This window comes from Pleuronectes platessa, chromosome 19, assembly GCF_947347685.1.
Source record: "Pleuronectes platessa chromosome 19, fPlePla1.1, whole genome shotgun sequence".
Classification (NCBI taxonomy): domain Eukaryota; kingdom Metazoa; phylum Chordata; class Actinopteri; order Pleuronectiformes; family Pleuronectidae; genus Pleuronectes; species Pleuronectes platessa.
Window position 1 is genome coordinate 3,372,501 of NC_070644.1, and position 24,829 is coordinate 3,397,329.

General features: G+C 40.1%; 1 protein-coding gene and 1 long non-coding RNA gene across 4 annotated transcripts; one reads left to right on the plus strand and one right to left on the minus strand.

The window, feature by feature from the left end:
• Nucleotides 1-4,921: 4,921 nt before the first annotated feature.
• Nucleotides 4,922-23,040, minus strand: ptpn11a (protein tyrosine phosphatase non-receptor type 11a). 2 transcript variants are annotated; one of them, XM_053411551.1, is made up of 16 exons: nucleotides 22,768-23,040; nucleotides 21,314-21,436; nucleotides 19,308-19,502; nucleotides 17,808-18,000; nucleotides 16,979-17,098; nucleotides 16,752-16,865; nucleotides 15,773-15,869; nucleotides 15,591-15,670; nucleotides 15,137-15,295; nucleotides 11,013-11,144; nucleotides 10,274-10,428; nucleotides 10,105-10,172; nucleotides 9,205-9,356; nucleotides 9,000-9,118; nucleotides 8,748-8,853; nucleotides 4,922-7,978 (listed from the first exon to the last, which is right to left on the minus strand). In XM_053411551.1, the coding sequence occupies exons 1-15, from the start codon at nucleotides 22,779-22,781 to the stop codon at nucleotides 8,784-8,786; spliced, it is 1,791 nt and encodes a 596-aa protein (XP_053267526.1). In that variant the 5' UTR covers nucleotides 22,782-23,040; the 3' UTR covers nucleotides 4,922-7,978; nucleotides 8,748-8,783. The 2 variants fall into 2 exon arrangements, with proteins under 2 accessions (XP_053267526.1, XP_053267525.1); XM_053411550.1 differs by having other exon boundaries at nucleotides 15,573-15,670.
• LOC128425075 (uncharacterized) lies at nucleotides 12,286-14,081 on the plus strand. Of its 2 annotated transcripts, XR_008333088.1 has the most exons (3): nucleotides 12,286-12,782; nucleotides 13,341-13,438; nucleotides 13,604-14,081. It is a non-coding gene; the product is annotated as an uncharacterized LOC128425075 (long non-coding RNA). The 2 variants fall into 2 exon arrangements; XR_008333087.1 differs by having other exon boundaries at nucleotides 12,286-13,438.
• Nucleotides 23,041-24,829: the final 1,789 nt, after the last annotated feature.

Below are 24,829 nucleotides of genomic sequence, written 5' to 3' on the forward strand. Positions count from 1 at the left end.
TATACTTATCAATAAAACCTGAACAAAGTAATCAATTAACTAAACTTCGAGCATGTCTCAAGGACATAAAAACCTGGATGACCCGCAATTTTCTCTTATTAAACTCAGACAAAACAGAGGTTATAATACTTGGCCCCAAACACCTTAGATATACATTATCTAATGATATAACTGCGCTAGACGACATTGCCCTTGCTTCAAACAAAACAGTCAGGAACTTAGGAACCGCCTTTTTCCACTTGCGTAATATCTCAAAAATGTCCTTTCGCAAAAAGATGCAGAAAAACTAGTCCACGCCTTTGTTACATCGAGACTGGACTATTGTAATTCATTATTATCTGGCTCCAGCAGTAAGTCGTTAAAGACTCTACAGCTTGTCCAAAATGCCGCAGCACGTGTCCTGACGAGAACAAAGAGAAGAGAGCACATTTCTCCAGTATTAGCATCGCTACACTGGCTTCCAGTTAAATCTAGAATAGAACTTAAAATTCTTCTCCTCACCTTCAAGGCCCTTAATAATATAGCGCCTTTTTACCTTAAAGAGCTGTTAGTACCTTATAAACCCACTAGAGCACTCCGCTCCCAGAATTCAAGCCTACTTGTCGTCCCTAAAGTCTCTAAAAGTAGAGTAGGAGCCAGAGCTTTCAGCCATCAAGCCCCTCGGCTGTGGAATAATCGACCACTTTCAGTTCGGGAGGCAGATACCATCTTTTCATTTAAGAGTATGCTCAAAACCTTCCTTTTTGATAAAGCTTATAGTTAGAGCTAATTAGTGCGCCAGTACGTTACTTGCTCTATTTTATGACACATGACACACACGGAGCTTCTTTTTCCAGCTTCTCCTTCCTCTTCTCCATCCCTATCCCCCTTCCCCGGAATCCCTTTGCTTTATCACCAGCAGATCCAGGGCCTCTGTGGCCGCACCATGGATTGCGGTTTGTTGATCGCGCACCGGGGGTCGTGGTGTTGGACCCAGTGTTGCGGACCCTGTGTCGCGTTGGCCATCGGGTACGGGCATTGGACCAGGACCGCGGCGGCGGCTCGTGATGGGTCCTGGTGGGCGGCGGTGGACGGTGACTGAGGACTGGAGTGGCGTCTGGTCTGGATGGTGGATCGTGGTCCTGCTGGTTGCTGACCATGGACTGTGATCGCAGCGGGACTGCTTGGCATGTCATGTTGGGGTTGTCCTTCGGGAAGTTTACTCTCATCAAATGCTGTTAGAGACTTTAATCTTTAATCTTGAAGACTTTAATCTTGATGATGTTTTCCTGCACGTGGCATCTATTGCACTTCTGTCCGTCCTGGGAGAGGGATCCCTCACATGTGGCTCTCTCTGAGGTTTCTACGTATTTTTACCCTGTTAAAAGGGTTTTTAGTAGTTTTTCCTTACTCTTGCTGAGGGTTAAGGACAGAGGATGTCACACCCTGTTAAAGCCCTATGAGACGAATTGTAATTTGTGAATATGGGCTATACAAATAAAATTTGATTGATTGATAAACACTGTGTTACCAGTGAGAATGATGGTGGGTTTTATAGAGCCAGCTCTCGAACACACATCCATGTGGTTAGGGCTCAGTATTATAGATGTAATACGACTTGACATTTAAAGAAAGTTCAGCCTTTAGTCATGCTACACACCAACATCTATCATTTCTCCAGGCACCAGAAACCAACCAGAGCTAATAGAGCTGAGGTGGATTCACTGATGTTGAGTTTGTACATTCTCTTCGTTATCCAGTTTCCTCCCCCAGTTCAAAGATGTGCATATTGGCGTTAGGTTGACTGGAGACTGAATTGACTGTGAGTGTGAATGGTTGTATGTTCTGTTTGCTTGCCGTGTGATAGGCTGACGACCCTGTTCAGGATGTACCCCACCTATCACCCGATGCCACCTGGGGTCGGCTCCAGCGGGGGACATGACCCGTACAGGATAAGCTGTATAGATCATGCATGGGCTGAAGAAAGGATGATTAGTAGAAAAGGAACTGTCAACAACTCTGATAAATGATTCATATATTTGTTTAATTAAAGGTCCAGTGTGTAAGATTTAGGTGAAAGGGCGAAATGGAAGAAATCGAATAAAAAAAAATCCTAGTGATGTTTTCACTAGTCGCTTATCATCTAAATTCTTAACCCTAGAATGGGCCCTTTATATTTATATATGTTTTTACAGTAGCCCAAACTGGACAAACTAAACACCTTTTGAGTTTTTATGACAACTGAAGGCTACCACAGGTTCTCTCTCTAGATGTCACTAAATTCTACACACTGAACCTTTAAGGAAAGTGACAAAGAAATATTGTATTTTTTTTATTTTGACAATGTTAACTTTGGCATCAGGGAAAGAAGACTTTTTCACAATATAAATTAAATATTAACATTGATCATGAAATGAAATGAATCACTGGCTGCAGCTTCATAGTATGTGATAGATTAGTTATTTTTTCAAGCTAAATTTGAATGTAGTAAATTGAAAAAGGTTCTTAATCTAGATTATAATTAATCAAATTATGTAGCACAATCCAAAAGATGTGGTGGGAATCTCGTGTTTTCTGAGCCCCTTGAGATCTGGGGCACCCTGGAGGTCTGAGCCCCCCTGGAGGTCTGAGCTCCCCTGGAGGTCTGAGGCCCCCTGGAGATCTTGGGCCCCTGGGCAGTTGCTTGCTTTGCCTGCTTGGTAATCCAGCCTCGCACTCCAAGAACACACGCAGAAAATCGTGACTCACCTTTACCCTCTGTCGCGTGAATGACCATCATGCCTTGTGGTATTTTACTGATCTCCTTCACTGCCTCCTGCCCAGGAACAAACATTGCACATTTCCCATCCCTGCTACAAAATCAGAAACCATAATATATGAAAGATACTTAAATTGTAGACATGAAAATTAACTATATTGCATTTATATGACCTGTACATAATGGAAGAGTACATGGTGGTAAATACAGTATGTGAGCCTGAGCAAAGAAAAAAAAGAATCTAATGAAGGACAGAAATGTGTGACACAGTAAATAAGTAAAGGAAATTGTCGTTCATTAGTGTCAATTCATTTAGTGCATTGTTTCTCAGGTCTTTCTTGTCTTCTGGCCAGATGTCATTAATCACATTAAGCTCATGTCTGATTGTGCTTGGTCCTGTGAGGCAAACAGTATTAGTCAAACTAATGTCCCTGTTCAGTGCTCACAGGTCTCCAGGTGAGGTGTAATGCACTTACAACCAAAAGCGATATAATCTAATAACTTCACCAAAAAGAGAAGAAAGGAGAGGTCAGGGTTAATTTTTAGTTGCATGTAGGTGGAGTTTAATTTCTGTGTGCCTTCTGGTTGTAAACAATAATGATTTGCAAATTTTTTGGCAACACGACTCATGGGTTTTCTAATTAAATGAGCGATTTAACTTTCATTAATTTACACCTTTAGTGACATTTCCCCTGCTTTCACTGCTGACTTACTGACACCACCTGGTTTTACTCTTCGGATCAGTTACTTTCACACCTTGCACTTGAGCTGACACAGAGATTGCAAACCTGTATGTCAGCTGCTTTCAGTCCACTTGAATTGTATTCAATGATTTCTCTTGTCATTTCAACTGCTTTCACGTTTCTCCTATTTCTGCTGCTTAAATCTTTTTTATACAGACATTTGACATCCTTGTCTCGTCAGCGCTTGCACTTACACTAACACTGTATGCAACTTAAATTCAGATATTCTGTACTTGAACTTAACTTTCAACTTCATTCAGCGTCTCTGCTCGATACTTCCAGCTTCTTTCTTCATTGATTTTAGTTGGATTTGACCACTTCAACTTCCCTCAGTATTTCAACGACTTCCGTCGTTTCATCTATGAATTTTCAGGAGTGCTAGTATTGTCTTTCTTTTTCTGTCATCATTCAAGCATGTGGTCTGTCAGTTTGAAAGCCGCACATATTAATTTCAAGTTCAGCTTTTGTAATGCTTTCTAATGCAAACCCCTCCCATCGTACTGAAATAGCTCCTGCTTGTGCTCAAATTGTGTACTTGCACTCAGACATGTTGTTCAGATTTCCTACGCTTCGTCTGCTTCACACGATGCTTTTGTGCAAATGAAAAGTATGTTGTCTTAGATTAGCTCACTGATTTTTTTGAGTCTGTGTTAACTCACCAAACGATAGTATTCCACGTTTGTATGCCTGTAGGGTATATTTGAGTGAAAGGGCAGGGTTTTGAGTGAGAGCGTTATAAAATCTGTACCAGATATCAATAAGTACTGCTCTCAAACTGAAAGATCCCACTCTTGAATAACCCATATATAGTATGTCAATTTCTCTCTGCAAATGATTTTCAATTCAATTCAATTTTACTTACATATATTGCCAAATCACAGCATACATGATCTCAAGGCACTTTCGAGAACCACAACACTTCCCCAAATGAGAAAACACTTGTGTGTATATATATATATATACACAAAACGTATATATATGTGTATATATATATACACATACACATATATATATACACACACACATATATATATACACACACACACACACATATACACACACACACACATATACACACACACACACATATACACACACACACACACATATATATATATATATATATATATATACACACTTATAACTAGGTTATGGCAGACTGACATATTGGAGTACTACACCTTAAATAACTGAAACAATATGATTTAGGTCACATTCACCTTCACAGTAACAAGAGTCTTATCAAGCTCCAAATCCAACATCTCGCTGACACATGCATATTACAACCTGATCATTAACCCTAAATGTGAGTTTTGCCTCAGGCTTGTAAAAAATGATGGCGAAAACATCAACACGTTCCATCTTGTTCCAACATCGAGTACAATGGTCAATCAAACTTTATGAATGAGTGACTCACACAAAAACAGACAAAAACACCAAGTTAATGAGGCATGAGCTAGCCATTTATTGTTATTGAGGAAGTTAACATGGTTAACTGCATTGAAAGTCATACAATAAACCTCTTAAGCTTTGTGAGAGGTCCCTCTCTGTGTCAGAGAGAAAGCTGTAGGAATATACATACAGTATATCTTATTGGCAAGTAGATATGTTTTAGTAAGTACATTCTCCTCTACCCGGTACTCATGTACAATATACATGTTAAAAAATATAGTTTGTTTGCATCGCAATCACCATTTTTCCTTTTTTGTTCAGGATGTTCAGGATGAAAGAATTCACATTTAAGTGTTACAGGTTCTTGAATGGCGGTGGTAACTAAAGAGCACTGTTTTTTTTGTAATACCTATCACATACACATAGGCATATGCATAGAAGGCACATCTATGCATCTTAATTGCTTACATGATAAATGGAAAGCAGTTTTATCATCTGCGGGAAAAGAAAGTAGACCTTATGGCTGATAAGGAAACCACATTCTCACAGCACATTCACACATCCCTGCACACACTCTCTCACACACACACCACAGGACAAGAAACACCACAACATGCACTCCACTAAACATTAGACAAACTCATCCATTCGATGACAAAACTGCATACAGAAAACCCCACCACACTGCAGCTCTAATTAACTCAGTCAGTGGATGGCGTTCGCCCGGGGGAAGTTTCAAAGAACACTTGCTATGAAGCAGCAGATGAATGTTATAAGCAGCCCGGGAGAAAAAAAACACTGATTTCATGAGTTTTTATGTTACACAAAGAGGCTGTTCAATCCTTGATCAGTGGTGGTTAAGAACTGTCCCTCAGAGGCAAAGAGAAGAGCCGCCGCTTCCCTTTTCTGTTACTGAGAGATTCTGAGTCAGCACTGTTACAGTAAGTTCAATCATAAGACTTCAGTTTCTCAAGGCGGGTGATGGTGAGCCAATGTGCAGAAGCTGGGAAGGCTTGACAGATGAAAATACTTAGGCCACATGTTTGAAATGAGTAAGTGTGAGTGTGTTTCTCACTAGAATACAAAATATGCAACATCCCCCAATACTGAAACCGATTGAGAAGTTAATCGAACAGTTAACATCTTGGGAAATATGCTTTCTTGTGTGAAGTTAAGACAGGAAGCTTGATTCCACTCTCATATTTGTACATATGAGGCCAGTACTGACAGGCAATCGTCTGAGCTAAGCTAGGAGACAGCTAGCCAAGCTTCATCTCTATGGAGACGCCTGAACCACAATTATTGAGCCTAGCAGGCGCTGATGGGTGGATTTTGTTCCAATCTTTGTGCTTCTTTGTGCTAAGCTAATCAGCCGCTGGGTGTGGCTTAATGGTTAGAACGCACACTTGAGTGGTTACAACCTTCTATTTACCAGCCCACTCTAAAGCTCACCGATAAACACATGATGTTTTGTTTGTTAATTCCCTGTTTTATTTACAAAGAGATCGTAGAGTCTGTCTCTGTTAGACTGTTCATCAGTCTCTATGCTAATTCTCTAAACTGCTGGCTGGCTTCATATGTAGCGTACGAACATGAGAGCGGTGTCCATCTTCTCATCTGACTGAGGAAAGTGGGATGAGTGAAATTCCCAAAAATATTAGACAATTCATTTAAATGGTTAACAGGACACAAGAAAATACTCTCCTCTTGAAAAACTGTATACTTGTGGGTGTTTGTGGGTGTGTGTGTGTGTTCACGTACATGTGTGTCTGTGTAAGTACTGAATCCAGCTGACTAGAACAGGCCCAACATTCTATAACCACAACCATGGCCGTCTATGCTGCCAAGGCTGAGAGATGTGTGATTGCTTTTTAAAATAGTTACTCTTAAACTTAAGTACATGTAGTGCTCAAAATAGGCAATGGTACACAAAAGGCATTTTTCTTTAAAAAAATAACAAGAAAGAATGAAAAAAGTAATATGCACTTAAAAAAAGAAGAAGAAGAAACTTAAGGTTTTCTTTTTGGCAGTCATGCGTCTGTAGTGATGCCTGCAACAGAGATACACAACAGACTCCCCTGAAATCTTTACATGCCACTGACTGACTTTGACATAGAAGTGCAGGCATGAAAGGGGAGGGCAAAAATCAAATATGGACGCCCCCCTCCCTTGCGAAACTCCTGTATTAACCGCAGATTAGATCATAAATAAATCCAACCGGTGAATCAAGGCTTGACTGTAACTGTTAAGCTGCTAAATAAAAGGTGCAGCATTAAGGACATTAGGCTTGAGCTCAGGAATGGTTAACTAACAGACACTGTGTATCCCAACAAAAGCATATTACACCCATGTGAAGTAGAAAAAAAAAAAAGTTAATTAATTCTCTGAACAGCCTGAATTTCTCTTCAAGGCGGTTCTGGCACACACACAAAAAAACTCATGTTTAGAAGTCAGTGAATTATGAATCAACAGATCAACTGTAAATATGATATTACACTAAAATGTTGCCATTACTTCTTCATTCAGAAACATTGCTCTATATAAGCACAGTGAAAACTGGAAAATAGTCACTGGAAGTTTTGACCCAGTTTTGTCTCCCACTGCTTTAAAGAAGCATCAGGCCAGATAGAGAAATGTAAATAAAATCATTTGTGGTTTTGTTACAGGTGTTATTGAGGAAACTCCTCACTTCCATTGACACAACACAATCTAATCTTTCCTTTGGTTAATAAAAAAAAAAAAAAAGATAGAAAAATGAGAGCAGAGCTAAGATTAGGTTATTCCCTCTGAGGAGAGTGCTCACTGTGTGCAGCCCTTGTTGAGGGGAGACTTTACAAAGGCTAAACTCAGACTGTGGATTAGTGGGGATTTAGTGTTTTAGGCTTCTCAAAGGCTCCTCTGATGATCACAGTGGTTTAGAATTCAACTAGAGGGCAAATGTTCATGGAAGATGAGCGAGAACAGGAGGACCCTGGAGTCTGGTCTCTTTCATTGTGTGTGAGTGTGTGTTTGTGTGTGTGCGTGCGTTTCAATGGTTCCATGTCATTACGGTCAAGTCTCAGGCGTCAAGGTGTGGCTGGCGAATAAACTGTCAGGTATCAAGATCCTGAAGGGGACAGAAACAAATTGAACATGACTTTAATTCCAGGAAGAATACTTGACTAATACTTTATTGACCTGACCTGCAGAGAGACCTGTGTCATATATTTGCCATGATATATTTCTCTTCAACAAGGAATAACAAAAAGTGACTGACGTTTGTTAAAGCAGTAATACATCTTTTGTTAGCCCAATAAGCTGAAATACACTGATGACAAATTTTCTAACATTTAAAACTGTATGGCAAAAATATTTTCTGTGTTTTCAGTTGTCGATAATGACATTACTGGACAGAAGGCTTTTAATTTGTAAAGAAGGACACGGGTGATGGGAGACACGTGTGAAACCCAGCCAAGGGGAGAGAGAGGGAACGGAGACACAAAGGAAGCAATGTCAGAGATGTCGATTTTACTTGTTGATATTAAGTTAGATAGGTTTTCATAAAGTATTGATTTTCACTCTGCCCACCATCATTGTGCACACACCTCTCAGGAACAACAACAACTTTATAGGTGAATTGGCCATCTGGCATATCTACTCCTGTTAATCAGGATGTGCACAAGCTGACTCACTTCACTTCTGACATGCCGAGTACCCCCCCCCCCCCCCACCCCCACCCCATCCAGGACATTATGCTGAATTTATCATGTGAGCAGTAGATTAGAGGCAGTTCCACCCCTTCATTCTTTTTACACAGCAACTGTCTGCTTGAATTTGAAAAGTTGCTTTTGCAAAATTATAGTTCTATACAATAAGCACCACGTTGCCGTATTTACCTGGAACTGAAAGAGCACTGGGGTCAAAGGTGAATCTCATCTGTAGCTCTTCTGCTGCTGCATCAGGCCCACGTTCTCATACACTCTGGAGCTGTCCTCCCTCATCCTGGCAACAGATGCACACACTCAGGTAAGAAAGTACCGACTAGACTTCCTTAACAAGGAAACCCTAAAAGCTTTAAAGAATTTCACAGGAAACAAAAAACTCTAAGAGCCTCCTAACAGCAGCCATTAAGCAGCAGCATTACTTACTCTGTGCAGGTGGGAGTAGGAATGGGAGTGCAAGGTGGCAAAGGACTCTGCTCTCCCCCAGTCAGGTCAGACATGGAGTACTTAATGTTAGTGTACTCACGCCCTTTAATCTTACTTTTCTGCAGAGGGGAGAACAGGGTAAGGTTAGAGACCGGAGCAGAAACAAATCCCGACTAAAAAACGTGAAGGGTTGTCCACTGCTCACCTGTTCTTCCTCTATGCGTCTCTGCAATGTTTCTATGTAATGCTGTACAGCCATGTAGATGAATCTGTACTGCGCCTCGGTCTGCACCATCCCAGAGCGCTGAGAACGAACCATCTGGATGGACTTTGGCACGTCGATGTCACAGTCCACCCCTGCAGCGTAAAAAAAAACATTTGACTCTGACACATCCCTAGCACAACATGACAGAAGTAAGCTGGTCAGACAGACAATATTCATATTCATGTTGTGTGTGATCCTGTTTGCCCCAAGTCACACAATTAATGATAACTCTGACGCAACATGATTTCAGTCACATCTGCAAATATCAAATAATGATATAAAAGAAACCACAAATATAATCTATTTTTAATATTAAAAGGCATTAAGAAGAGCCTGCTTTAGTTTGATTTCCCTGTTTTTGTTACTAAATACCTGAGAGTGTTCTTAACTGCCAAATATCTTAAGTATTCCTCCTTCATAATCCAGTGATTCCTGTTTAAGTCTATTGTTTTCTATTGTTCTGTTCATGCTTTACGCTGCTCTTCACATTTATGCTCTGTGGCTGCTTTACTTGTACACCTGTACAATCTCAATCTCACAATCACAATCTCACAATTCAATGCAACAGCTATGCCATAAGATCAACCTTTTCACAGTTTTTAATATTCAAATATTGCTGAAATTTCAAAAAAATGAAAGGTCCTGCTGTAGATTCATTCCAGTACCAGAACTTCACTTATGACCTCAATGGTAAAACAATATTGAATAAATACATTTATAACCGTGTCCAAAACAATGGACAGTTGTGTTAATTTACACTGTACTACAGTGCGTTGATGTGCCTAAGTGTAAACGGAACTGTGTTAAATCTCTGTATTGACACATGAAAAGCAGACTCACCTTTTTCTCTGATCACATCTATCAGGATGTCAATCACTATAAACGTTCCTGTCCGCCCGATCCCTGCACTGCAGAACATAAGACAAAGTATTTGTCTCCTCTATTCTATATATTTGTGTCTGTTAGAGAAGATTTAAGGCGTGTTCAAGTATGTGACATGCTTGTGTACCTGCAGTGTACCGCTATAGGCCCAGCGTCCGGTATGCTCTCCTGTTTCAGGTTGACTTCCTCTAAGAAGTCCAGTACGCCTCCCGGGTCAGTGGGGACGCCGTGGTCCGGCCAGGCCTTGAAGTGGTACTGCCAAACTGTACGTTCTGTGTTTCCCTAAATACACACACAGGAAGATTTATCACTTCGATAGGAGCCAATGGCCTGAGTGACCAAGACAAGCTGAAAAGGTCAACGCAATGAGAGACTAGTAACACACAGTTGGTTTTGGTCTTTTCATGTGAACAAAAATATAGACTATCACCAGCCTTACACCTAAATACAAATCTATAACGTATTTTCTAAAAAGATATTGAAAAAACATGCAGCAATAATTTATGACCTAGACCATGAAGGGCAGTTCACACTATATGTCAAATGCTGCTTGAAAAAAGCTAAACAGAAAACCTTGGGTGTAATTAAAATAAAACTTTAAAGCATCCATCAGTGTCGTCAAACAAAACTGCAACAATTCTGCCTTCATAGAATCTGACTTTGTATCTCAGAAGTTATGACCTCATCATTATGCCTCAAAACGACCATTAGAAAATATGTTTTCTACACTCAAAAATTCATATCAGTATCATATTACCACTTTAACCAAAAGTTATTGTATGAAAGGTGCTGGGGAACTAAAGTTTATCATTATGATTACACAGAGAACTATACTTGCTTAAACATATACACCCACACAAACTTACCTGTCCGACTTTGGACAGTTTCAGCTCTCTTAAGGTGTAGTCGTGTGCAGTCGTCTCTCTGACATTGCGAACGCGCATGGCGCCGTACTCCTTCAGAGCCGACACGTCTGGCCAGTACTTCACACACTTGCTCTGTTGAGACACAATAACATTCAATTTGTCACATTTCCTATGATGCTACCGTCTAATGAGTACCGATTCGGAATATTGATTAATTGTCTGTATCATTTTCATTCGGCCCCAAAGAGCTTGGCATCTCATTCACTGGTTTGTACTCCTGACATTGTTTGAGCCTCCTTCACTTGGTAAATGTATTTACAGAGGTGTAGTCCCTCTTGCAGCTCTGGGCAGAGCGCACTCAGTGGGCCTGCAGGGCGGCTAGCAGGTGACAAGTGAGTTTACAGTGTTAGTGTCTCTGAAAGACGAAAATATATGTGTCCACCTAGGTGTCATGTTTACACTACAGCTGATAAGAGTCGGAGTCACTTCTCTTTACAAACGAGAGGCGGGACAATGGTTTCTAACATTACATGCACACCCGTCTTAAACAGAAACAAAATACAAGAGATTGAGCAATGAGAGAGGTGTGGGTCACAACACAGTAGTTAGTCTACCACGTCTTTACAGAGAAAAATATTGTTGGCAAATATATTAATGCAAAAAATATATATGGTAATATACACAACCTTTTAAGTGTATCCACATTAAATTACAGTGCAGCTAGGGCTGGGCAATATGGGGAAAAAAATATTACGAAAAAAACGTCATATCAGTCGATATCGGTATATATCACATTATAAATCAAATCAGCTCCACTGCACTGAGACGCATTAACCTGCTGGACAACAACTGATTCTGCTCCTCTGCTGTTTTCGAATCACCCGCACGTAGAACTGTTCTTCATAAAAACATGATGATTCATATTTATGTTCCTGGATAAACAGGAATCCGCAATAATTAAGTTAATACACCTCGTTGCTTCATTGCTGCGGGAAGAACTTCTGTCTGCAGGCGTGTTTGTGTGTCTGCTTGTCTCTGTCCCTGTTCACACACAAACTGCTAATCACATGGGATATTCACCATCTAGTCCTTTATTCAAATATAGTTATTAATCGATGATGTCGGGTAATGAGTCCGATGATTGTTCTGTCAGTTTAACCCTGATTTCCTGAATGTGCACGTCACGTCTCGTGTTGTGTAGCAGGTTTAAACCCGTGTCTCATAAACTCTAGAGAATTAAACAAACACAAAGTAAATGTCCGTACGTGGGTCATTGACGTGACGCCTATATTTTCTGTCCGACTACATTTTCTCAGTTAAAAGAAAGGTTTAAATACTCCAAGAAATATCATATATATGTACTACCTCTCCCATATATGTACCCACTGTAATTTTCCTGAAAAATATTAGTTATTTGTAATGTTTCTGTTATTTAAGGTGTCAAATATCATGTGGTGCGACCGTCCGGTCATGACTGCCGATGGAAAACTTCTTTGAAATTACTCTAAATCTATTCAAATTTATTTTCTACCCTATTTGGCATGATTTCCAAAGTGTTTTTTAGTACTGTACACAATTGCATAGCATTTGTATAAATACTTCCATCATAGTATACAAACAAACTTTTTCCGATGATGTCCATTTGATGAAATATCATGTGGTGCGACCATCAAGAAACTACCAATTTGGGACTTTTATGCTGAAATCCATTCATAGACAGGAAGTTGCATGATACACCATTTTGCCAAGGACCCATGGAAGAAAGAACAGGTTTGTAACTCTCTCTCAAATTTGGAAAAAAATAACCTTTTTAAGAGCTGGTATGTAGTTGCCACATTTGGATATCATGTGGTGCGACCTCAAAAAAACTATGAATTTTAAGTTATTTCCTAAAATATATATTTCGATCATACATTTCATAGTGACCTTTTGTGCTAACTTAGCTTGTTTTCTTTAGGAGTCCAATTCTGTGCCTGTTAATTTGGACTGAACTAGAAGTTATCATGTGGTGCGACCAAATATCGTGTGGTGCGACCAAATATCATGTGGTGCGACCATGCGATATATGTCCTAGATTAAGAGTTTTAGTGGTTTTATGTTAAATTAAGGATGTATATACATAAAATACTTATTTTAGTATTATTTAGAAAATATTTTTATGCAATTTGATAATTTTTTCCTTATATTTCAGAAACAATGGTTTGTTTAATGTTGTACAATATTTTGATAAAATATCGCCAACAAATTTGAGCATGTAATTTCACTTTTGTAATATTCATTTATTATTTATTTATGTATATGTATAACTGTTTTAATTTATTTTACCAGATGCCACTTCCAAGCAAAATAAAAACCGCTCGCCATAGGCAGCGTGTTAATTCTGACCCTGCAGCAAGAGCGAAGTACCTTGCTCGGAGAAGATAAAGGTATGTTAAAACTTTGAAAAATTGAAAACTACAACTAAAGCCACATGAAGTACTTCTTGCCTTTATGTGTCTGGAGAAAATGCATTTTTTCCTTAAAAGGTTCATCTGCTGTCATCTATCATTAGTCAAAAACAACTTTATGATTTTATGGCATCATGATTTCAGCTACCAGAGGAGAAAACAGCAGGGAAGATTCAATATGCTAAGTCAAGTGAGCTGACAGAGAGAGAGAAAAAGAAACAGAGAGAAAATGGAGAGCTTCCTCAAGTGCGTACAGGGAAAGGAAAAATATGGCAAATGCTTTGCTAGAAATTACGCCGCCATCAATGGAGAACATTCCACAAGATCTGGTTGATGTGATTGTAACCTATGATGAGCCTCAATATGTAGGCCAGGTCCTTGAAGTTGTGGAAGAGGAAGTCCAAGATTGGGCAAAGTTCAAAAAGGTCTGGGATTAAAGTAATGCCTGCGACTTAAACCAAGTGCACCACATTTACAGGTAAAGTTTAATGAAATGTTTGTTCACAGCTATGTGTGTTGCACTTCAATGTTTGTGAGTTTTTGTTTATTAAAAATGTATATATAATGTTTGTGTTCATAAAAGTTCTATCAAATTTGAATAAAATCTGGTTTTAATACATTTTTTGAATGGAATTTATTGTTTATTGGTCTCTTTAAACAATGGGAGGTTTTTATATCATTTGGAGCGACCACTCATCATGTGGTGCGACCAATAATAGCAAGACCTGTAATAAATTCTAAGTGAAACATTAATTTTCTGTGGCTGAAATATTAATCACTGATACAATATGCATAAATTAATGAATTTTTTTTACATTTTTTGTCAGTTTTATGCGCTCTACAGGAAAAATAAGTCTGTAAACTACATTTAACAAGGGGACTGTGACATTATAGAACAAAAATATGAGAATTATTTACAAAAACTCAAAAGAAATGCATCTACTTTTTTTCTAATGACTTTACAGTTTTGTAAAATTGTAAAAAAAAAAAAAAGCATATTGAGGAAATTAATTAATTTTAAGATAAATCACGGTCGCACCAAATGACATTTTTTAAGGCCACGGCCAATTCATCTAGGTGAAAAAACACTCAAATCAATTAATTTGATATTCTTATATGATTTTATGTGTGCACAACATTCTTAATGTCGGAACAATTATAATAGATTTTACTGTTTTTTGTATTTTAAAATTGGCCTGTTGAAAATCCTTATACGTCATTGACCCACGTGTCAAATTAACTTGTGATCAGTGATGGTGAATATTGTTAAAGTGTAAGTGAGCGCAGGTCGGGGGGGAAGGGGAAGTGGCATAATTATTCAGCGGTGGAAAACGATAAAACCATGAAAGTAGCAGAAAAAACACAAATCATTGTGTTCATGTCACTGCAGCGATACAGAGTCGTCCACCATTCTGCAGGAGTCCAAACGTTAGCATGTGTGCTGCTGCTGCTCTGCGCTGTGTGCGTTCACCTACCCTGACACGGCTGTAACTCTTTTACCGCCACATGATTGGTTCGCTGCGGCGCTATACTCATTATCGTTGGTTGTTTGTGTTGTATGTGAAAACATGGATCGACATTACATCGAACATGTCTTAAATTTCTATTGAGGAAAAGTCATCTAGCGATAATTATCCTTATCGTTTTGTAGATGCAGCCCTCACTGATGTTGCTCACCTTTCCTCTCTCCACCTCCTTGGTGGTCATGACGATGACTCGAGAGTTCTCCTGGAACACCATCCTCCAGAAGTCACTGATTGTGCTCTGCAGACAGCCCTGAGTGGCGATGTAGCTCTTCTTCAGCTTGGTACTGTTAGACTTTGGGTCCAGCTCCGGCTGCACATGCACACATATGCCGACACACACACACACACACAACAGTCAGCATTTAGTGTACAAAAGAAAAATACATTCCAGAGTTAAAAAAAGAACAAAATGTGACTGACCACACATGCAGGCCAACTAAAGATTGAATCCAACTAATATAATTCTACATCAAGTCATTTACATTATCCTGTACAGAAGAAACTTATGCGTGTGTGTGTGTGTGTGTGTGTGTGTGTGTGTGTGTGTGTGTGTGTATTTGAATCCCCTGAGGATGAAGTGAGTTTACCATGACAGCGGATACTACCATGATGATATTGGCATTGATGTAGTCTGAGCCTGGCTCATTTAGGTCCCCATCATTCAGCACCACACGTGTGTGGTCAACTGGAAACAGAAGGAACAACAGTCAACAAAACCCCCTCATGTGATCCCATCTCTGTTAAACTGAGAGGTTGTTCTAGTGAAAGAGCAGAGAGCGTTTCTCACATGGCAGAATGTTCTTGTATCTGTTCTTGTTTTTGTTCTCTGCTCTCTGGCCCTCTTTGCGACTGTAGAGCAGCTTGCACTCTTGTTGCTGCAAGGTCTGGATCGAGAAAAGTCACATTTCAAAGTGTCATTTCCAGCCAAGTCTAAAGAACATCTTTAAATCACCCCGCTTGATATATATATATCTAAGGCCTTTCAACATGTAATTCCCAGTTGGCCTTATCTACAGTGTCTGGTAAAGTGATGGTATCCAGAGTCAGTGCTTGATATTTGGCATCTGGTGAACAAGAGGGATTGAGTCGGAGCTGGAGAACAGCAGCGAGCTGGAAAAGTAATGATATCAAGTTTTCTCTGCCTCAATGAAGGATTTCAGAGCTTATTTAGCAGTTGCAGCCTAATGACGCATTCACATGTGAAGATGCTAAGTAGCTGGCAGTACCTGGTCATGAATGTTTAAATCTGGGGGGGGTGTTGTGTGGAGCATCTTATTTACAAACTCCGCTCCAAATCTACAAATGTTTTCTGACATATCCGCCAACGGCAACATTGGAAAATATATGTAATATTCAATGTCCCGCTAATTCATTAAAGACACGTCATAGAATCCCAGGAATTCAGAGACTAGTAGTAGTAAACAACTCTGTGTTTATGTTTCCACTAGACTGGCTCTTACCTGAATGTTGCTCACACCTCAACAATGACAATTCAGTTTTATGCTTTCTGTTCAAAGTTTTGCCGTTCTCAAAGTGTTACCGAAAGATTTTATCTTGTTGACTTTTACATAAGAATGACTTGAGCTTATTCAGGGTTTAAAAATGTCTATCACATTTATGTATCGAGGGGCAAGTCTGGAAGGAGCATGTCTGTATGTTATTTTTTGTTTCGTGGGGAAATTCACATAGACAAAAGAAAAAGATTATTATATAGTATAGTATATTTTGGACTTGTAATGTGAATAATCAAAGAGAGAACCGCTCACCTCAAATTCTTCCCAGAAGCCCTGTTTGACCTTGTCTGTGGCCTCAGCTAGTTTGCTCAACTCCCTTACTCGACTTTCAATCTCTGCTGCGTTAATACGAGTCGTGTTCAGGGGCTGCAGTGGAGAACATGAGTCAGGACAGAAATTACAATCAGGAAACGGCAGACTGTGAGTCAGCTTTATATCACAATATTTAGGACACATACAAAATGAGATGGGGGATGTACCTGTTTTAGCTGAAGCACAGTGCCCAGAGTTTCTACCATGGGGTTCTTTTTGTAGTGCTCCACCAAGTCGGTGAGGGAGTCAAACTTCTCGCCTCCACCCACGTCATACTTGAGGTCATGCTGAACAAAAAGCCACGGACACTTTATTGTCAAGTCTTTGATCAATGTGTGCATGTGTGTGTCTGATAACCACTAAAACTAAACCCGATGTCCTGGTCGTTCCGGGCAGTGTAACCCTGAAGTCCTGACTGGGTGCGTCTCGTGTTGGTTGGAGCAGATTTACTACGTCCGCACGGTGCGCAAGTGCTTAAATACGTGCCGATAATCTCTCAAGCGAATCAAAAACACAGAGTAAGCCTGGGGGGAGGACACTCAGACAGGACACTGACACAGTAACAGCAAACCGGACCTTTAATGCATGTTTTTCCTAATCCTGAAGAAGCTGTGGTTATTGTTATGCAGTGGCGGAACATCGCTAAAACATGAACATAGCGGTAAACATGAATCGGATATGTCTCTGCATCGATGCAGAGTCGTCCACGTCTGGATAGCGATGCATAAAAAAAAAAAAATCGTAATAATTTCCCCCTCCTCTAATGATAACACACTGAATTTGACCAGCATGCATACAGAACCACTAAAAACATCTGGATCGCTGAAGGGATAAAGAAGATCATCTTAACATCTGTATCTGTCAGAATCAGACCTCCACAAGGAGTGTTAATGTCTTGAATTAGCTGGACATTACTGTACAACTGCATGCATCACAGTAACATTGAAATATTGTAGGCAGGCAGGGACAGACAGAGGAGATGACGAGTGTGTTCACCTGGCAGCGGATCATGACATGAGTGACTTTGGGTTTGCTGTCACTGCTGTCCGTCTTATCATCTCCTGTACGAACTGACAGGACAAAGTCCCCTGGATGGCTCTGGCTCTCTCTCACCAGGAAGCTGCCATTCTTCCCTTTCTCCGTCAGCAGCTTCTCAGCCTCCCTGCCCGACAAGTGTCCGTGGAACCATCTGGCAAAAAACACATGTTCCAACTGGATTCAACTCACTGAAGAACAATTCACATCAAAAAAAGGGAAACATCTGCTTCCACTGATGATTGGGATAAACTTGTACCATAATGTCATCACTCTCTTTATTTACACGAGTGTTTATTGTTTGCAAGCAATGTCAATCAAGGGCCAAACACATTACAGTAAGGATCCATTTCATCATTCAACATAAACCTAACAAGCTACAATTCTGACACTTGTTCAGTATCTTTTCAAAGCCAAACGGGCATGTTTAGAGTTATCACTGCACTCGTTAATTGAAAAAAGAGAAGGATAATTTGATTATCTGATTCAGTGGATAAATGCATTTTCATCTTAATTGTGCATATGTAATGTGGGATAATTTTGGAGAATAAAAGTCCATTGAAAAAGTAAGAAAGAAGCTCCTCTACAGGTTGACTAACATGTAGAGGAGTTGAGTAGGTCGGCCAGGCTTTGGGTGGTCGTTTAAAGAATAGTATTATGGGTCAGGTGGGTGTGGCCATTAACAAAAACCTGAGCCATATTAGTATTAATCATATTAGTGTTTGTACCTTATAACAATCAGTAAGATAAGTCATTCAAACATTTCAATAGTTTTTTTTGGGGAACACTTCGTCTCCCCATGTCTGTTATTAGGAGCCGATGGCCACCCAACCATGACATATTGATGGAAACACTGATTTCATCTCGAGGGAATGTAAAATGTGGTCATGTTTTTTTATGGGCACATGTTTTTCTTAATTAGCCCAACAACTGGATTTAAGACTGCACATATTTTATGAAGGGAAAAGACAAAGTGGATGAATGTAATGGAAACAGTGTGCCACAGTGTATAAACACCACCCAGCCAGTTCCTCTTTCTTAGCATGGAAAAATCCATTTCCACAGTAATTCTCTGTAATGCTATTTGGTATATGAGATGAGGAACCTAAATAAACCCATTTCTAGCACCACAGTTTTTCCAGCTGTTATTTTAATTTACATAATGCAATGTCTCAGTCTTTCAGAAATGTACGCATACAAACAAGTGCAACACACACTTGGGATGTTGGGATGGGCGATATATCAAGAATAACTTTCCGTCATTCATGATTAACGAACGATTATTTAACGTAAAAATGTCTAAAACCTGACTTCTGGACACTTTAACCCTGATGTTCTGGCTGGCAAGGCAACTTGACAAATTCAAATCCCAAAATGATTCCCAATGGAACTGGTGATGTCTTGACAGTTATCAAGCCCACATTGAAGCACAAACCTGAAAAATGCAAGGTTACCACTCACCTCTCTGAGGTGGGATCAGCACAGTTGAGCGGATACTTGAGCTCAATAACATCTCCATTCTTCTCCTTCAATTGACCATGATGTTCCATGTAATACTGCACCAGCTCTGCAAGGGTGGCAAACTTCTCTCCGCCATAGAGGTCATAGTAGTCTCCTGTGTTTTGGATCTTAATGTGGGTGACAGCTCCATTTCGCCTGCAAGAGATCAGTCATTTAGAGAAATCTGATCATCCATGGCAGGAACATTGTCGTCGTCTTCATCATCATCATCATCATCATCATCATCATCATCATCACCATTTAATCATCATCATCATCCTCATCATCATCATCATCATCATCACACAAACAAACTGTGAAATGAAACTAATGTTCCTCTAAACAAATCCACAGTCACAGCTTAGCCTGTTGTATTTCATGCTTCTGTGTTTAACTCCAAATATATCAAAGCTACACAATCATATTTTTACAGACAATTAAAAACTTACTTGGGTACTACTTAGGGTTTTATTTTGAATTTATTATTTGATTAGTTGATTAATTGAACACTCCTTTGGAACTAATACAAATTTCATTCAAACATTGACTCGCTCCAGCTCATCGGTTTTGTCGATTAGAACCACAACAATTTGCTTATAAACAGAAAAGTTATCAAATCAAAATTGAAGTTGTTTTAATAAGCAAAATGCCAACCATTCACTGGTCCCTTATTCCACAGTGTGAGCTTCTTCTTTTTTAATCACTATAAACATATTTAGATAATGGCTGAGACAGAACAAGTGATCAGATCACTCACATGATTAACTGAAAAATAACCTGAAGATGAATCATTATCAGCAGCCCTGAACTGAACATATCATCACTAATCTGAAGCGAGTCTATCTGTGGAAATGTCTCTGTTTCCACAAGAGGAGACTTGTTTTGTTTCCATAGGAAGTAAATATGGCAGGAGATGAGAGGCCGTGCAGCAAAAATATGACTGTTACAAAAATAACTTTGGCTACATCAGATTTACGGACTTAATGATACTTCATCTCAAAAATGTATGACTCGACAGGCCCCGAGATAAAACTGCAAACTTTTGGGAAAGGTTTATCACCCTTCTTTGGATATTGCTGCCTTCCCACCATCCTTTAACAAAGTTTATATTTAAGATGTTGCAGTTTTGGAGGAGGGGCCTTTAATTTATAACTAATACTTTGCATAACACACCACCTTCAAAGCTGCATTAGTTGAGTTTTCTCGCAGCAAAACAGATGAATATGCCGCATCATATCATCTCATTAAGTGATGTCAAATGTATGAGCAAAGCATTTACGTGAGAAGAGAAACATTACAAATTAAATACATCACCTTTTTGAATATCGGTTTTCTTTCACATTAACCACATTCACCTGCGGGTATCGCCGTTTCCTCCCATATCACATCAGATACTTTAATCATTTTCTGTTCGGATGGTATTCAGTGGGTTTACAGCACGTTTACAACCTGCATTTGGTGTTTGCCTGAGAGCAGTGTCTCTATTAAAGAGCTGTTGACCAGTTTGGAAGCAGGGCCAAATCATATGTGACTTTTGTTTGCAGGATTAGACTTGTGTTTACATTAATGCACCATTAATTACAGCTTTAATAACCTATATATTTTGTAATCTTTTATAGCGGACATATCTCATGTTTCTGAGCTTAGGTTTAAAAAGACTATTAAATTAACTCAAAACTGACACAACTAACTATAAAAAACGTAAAATACCAGCAACTATCCAAAGGCATTCTTGCATGTACAGCTACTAGACTAGAGAAGAGGACAGTACTTTAAAAAATGAGAGAACGCTAATATAAAAACATCAAGCTGAAAAGTCTTGTCTGAGGCTCAGGAAGATTGGTATTTCATAACAATGTCAATCCTCATACAAAATAGTAGCGAGCACAAGAAGGTTTATTTGGAAACTTTGAGTGCTTCAATATTTCATGCGGGTTTATTGCTTTAGTGTTAATGCCATCACTTACCGTACTGAGAGGGTGAAGTCTCCTGGATTACTCTTGCTGGGTCTGGCTAAAAAGCTCCCATCTACTCCTCGAGTCAGAAGGAGGTTTTCAGCCTCAACACCTGTGATGTTGGGGTGAAACCACCTGACAGGAAGAAAACAATGATCAGCCCCAAAATCACTTCATCGTGCACTATATATACTTTCCAAAATTTGAATTAAGACTCCATGTTTTGAAATTCCCCATAGTGCAACTTTTCATGGCACGTACGATACTGTTGTCAAACAAACTTGCAATGAAGCTCATTCTATAGATGCCACAACCGTTCTTTCACCTTAACAATACCTTTTAACTTTATTATTTCCCGAAGAAAGAATGTCTTACAGACAGATTAAGCACAGATAAGACACAGATCTGAAACTACAACCTGGAAGAACACTATAAACACGAGATGAAATAGCCAAAACCAATGCTAACACCCTTCAAACACTTGTAAATTCTGCATGAAACTTGTGTGTTTTGGTCATTGTTGGTTTTTTGGATGTTTGACCTTCACTGTACATGATGGTCGACACGGTTTAACACAAGAAAGGTGTTTTCACTTTAATCTGCAGAATCTGTCCGAATCTCTGTGCTCACCAGGAATCTCTGTTCAAATCAAGTATCTACAAACATGATCAGTGTTATCGTGACCGGCCAGGACGTCATGTGTCCGGTTGATGTTAAATCAAGAATCTCTTACCAAACAACTGATTCTTTATAAAGGATTATTCACAGTAGGTTATTATGTGATGTCCTGAAACATGTCTGGCGGGGTATCTAACATTTAACCAAACTGTTGCATGTTAGTACATGCAGTGTCTCCCTGTTTCTTCATATCTTACTGCTGCCATTTCTGCCTGCTCCTCCTATACCACTAACTTGTACATGTCTGACAGGCCTGGATGTTGTTCCTCCTCACCCTGACCCTTCTTACGTTCAAAGTTAACTCACTTTCTAGCCAGATCCGGGTCTCTATGAACAGATGCTGTGTATACCTGTTGTCTTTAGGGCGGTCTGTGTAGGTACGTGTGCAAAAACACTTGATTTCACTTGTGGGGGTTTCAACAGCAGCTCACATCACAACAGACCTGAGTTGCTTAAGATAACAACAGTTGTGGTCGGTTTTCAGAGGCTAGATCCTGAAGGCAGCTAGTTTAAACTTGGCCCACTACTAACTAACATCTGGAGGGAAGGTGAGCAGAGCAGTATGATTGATAGCAGAGTTTCTACACATCTCCAGACTTGGCTCCAAGTTGCCGGTGTGTGCTACACGAAGCGCTCCTTTGCTAGCTTCTCCCCTGCCATCCCTTTTCTCTCCAGACCCCTCCGCCCAGCCGGACCCCGTTCACCGACATGTCCACTACCCAACCGCGGAGAGGAGTTGAAGCTAGCTCCGCTAACCTCTTCCTCCAGACGCTGTTTTCCAGACTCACCTCCGAGATGTCATTTTTGTTCCTCCCTCACTTCCTCGCTGGCAGTTAGCGGTAGCTTCGACTCGGTGGCTAACGTGTCCGACCGTCTCTGCTCGGTTCAGGGCGTCCAGCGCTACAACGGTTCACACCCGCTCACACCGGGCACCGGAGTCCGAGCATCCGAACGCTGAGATCCAAGCAAGCGGCCGTTTAGAAACATAAGAAAAGTCTTCAGGCCTCCTACACTTCACAGCGAGTCGATTATTGGACGTCACCAAACATGCGACAGAATCAAGGAGTGCGCGGATTTGCTCACCCAGTACGGCCGTTCGCCGCGGCCGAGTCGCCCGCGTCGTGCGAAGCCGCAGTGCTCGACCTACTACGGCGTGTAGCGTGGAGTAAATCAAAGAGACCCGTCACTTTCCCTCTGCGCATGCGCATTACAACTATTTATTAATATAGCGATATTTTAAAAAGGACACGCAAGTGCACAGATTACACCCGATCACCTATAACAGATATTCAACACTGCCCTATTAACACGTTATCAGTCATGTTGTTAGTTTCCTAGGAACGTTCTGATATTTTAGAAAAATGTTTATGAAGAAAATATTACCTTAAAGTTCCAGTGTGTACAATTTAGGTGAATAATCTAGTGTCAGAAACCGAATATAAAATAATCAAGGTGATGTTTTCACTAAATTGTTGTTTTCTCTACTCTAGAATGGACCCTTTATAATTAAATACTTTATACAGGAGGAGCAGGTGCCATGACAACCTCCAGCTCCAACTCAAATACTTTCAGAATGTGACCTCCATTAGAATGTCTGATGACTTAAAGACATTTTAAATATTATTGGGAAAGACTGTGAGCATTTGTTATTCTTCACTCATCTTTAACCAAAAGCCACCTTTGTATCTGTTACCTTGACAATAATGCACCTAAAATAAAAATGGTTATTCTCTTTTGGCATAAAGAAAAGATCAAGGCCTATAGTAGAGGCTGAAGAGGATCTACAGGCTAACTTTTTAAATAGGACAATATCTTGAACAATCTCTTAATTCATGTATGAGAGTGTCTTCTTTTTCTTCCCATACACTTGCAAAAACCATAATAAACTAGTTCAGCCTAGTTCTTCTCCTCCATGCCTGAATCCCTCAAATGACAGCCGCCACAGTTCAGGTGGCCAGTTCAGATTCCAGGTTAGCAGCAACTGGGTCTGATGAAGTTATTTTGAGAAGTGATGGCCTATTTCAATGGCGAGATAAAAAAAAAAAAAAAAATCAACAGAAGAATACGGAAGCGTATTGCATTCACTTTTATTTTAAATTTTTTGGGGCATTTGTCGGAATTTCCGAGATAATTATCCCAGAAAAACAGAATAATTTTGTTGTGAAGTGAATGTAATACGCTTCTGTAGAAGAAAGCTTATTTTAAGTTCTAAACATATTTAGGGTGTTTTTTTCTCACTTTCTGTACGTCCTATAGCGACCATTAAATTATGCAAATTAGGCGATGGCGTCATTTAGCGATCTCTAGCGACTTTTAGGACAGCCAATAGTTACTTTCCTTACTGAGGAGTTGGCAACACTGAGCCTTATTCACAAAAAAAAAAGTCATCTGGCCCGCGAAGCGGTTTTCTATTATCTATCATATCACTGTGTGTGGAATTGGCAAATTGGCGCGCCTGCTTGATGCTGTGTGAGAAAGGGGAAGGGGAGGGGCGCGGGGGACAGTTCACCTCTGGGTCTCCCAAATGAGACGGACAAGGGGTGATCCACTGTATAGAGCAGTGATTATCAAACTGTGTGGCGCGCCCAATGTTTTAACGTCCGCATCTCTTTAACGGCGGAGCAGTAAAAAAAATCGCTCTTTCGCCGTAGACAGGGGTCTGCAACCCGCGGCTCTGAAGAGCCGCCCCTCTGCAGTGGCTTCCTGAACCAGTGTTGTGTGTCTCGCGGACAGCACACACACACACAGGCGCCGGGGCTCCGCCCCCCGCTCCGCTCACTCTCTCAGAGACACACACTTATTCATTATTCGTGTGCAAGTCGCTCCCAGCCACACATACAAACACACTCA

Excerpts from the sequence above, each read along its gene's own strand:
- ptpn11a (XM_053411550.1), bottom strand. Across the intron at positions 15,296-15,572 it reads TGGTAGTATCCGCTGTCATG|CCGGAGCTGGACCCAAAGTC; the intron begins GTAAACTCACTT and ends GTGCATGTGCAG. Across the intron at positions 8,854-8,999 it reads CCTACTCCCACCTGCACAGA|GATGAGGGAGGACAGCTCCA; the intron begins GTAAGTAATGCT and ends ATCTGTTGCCAG.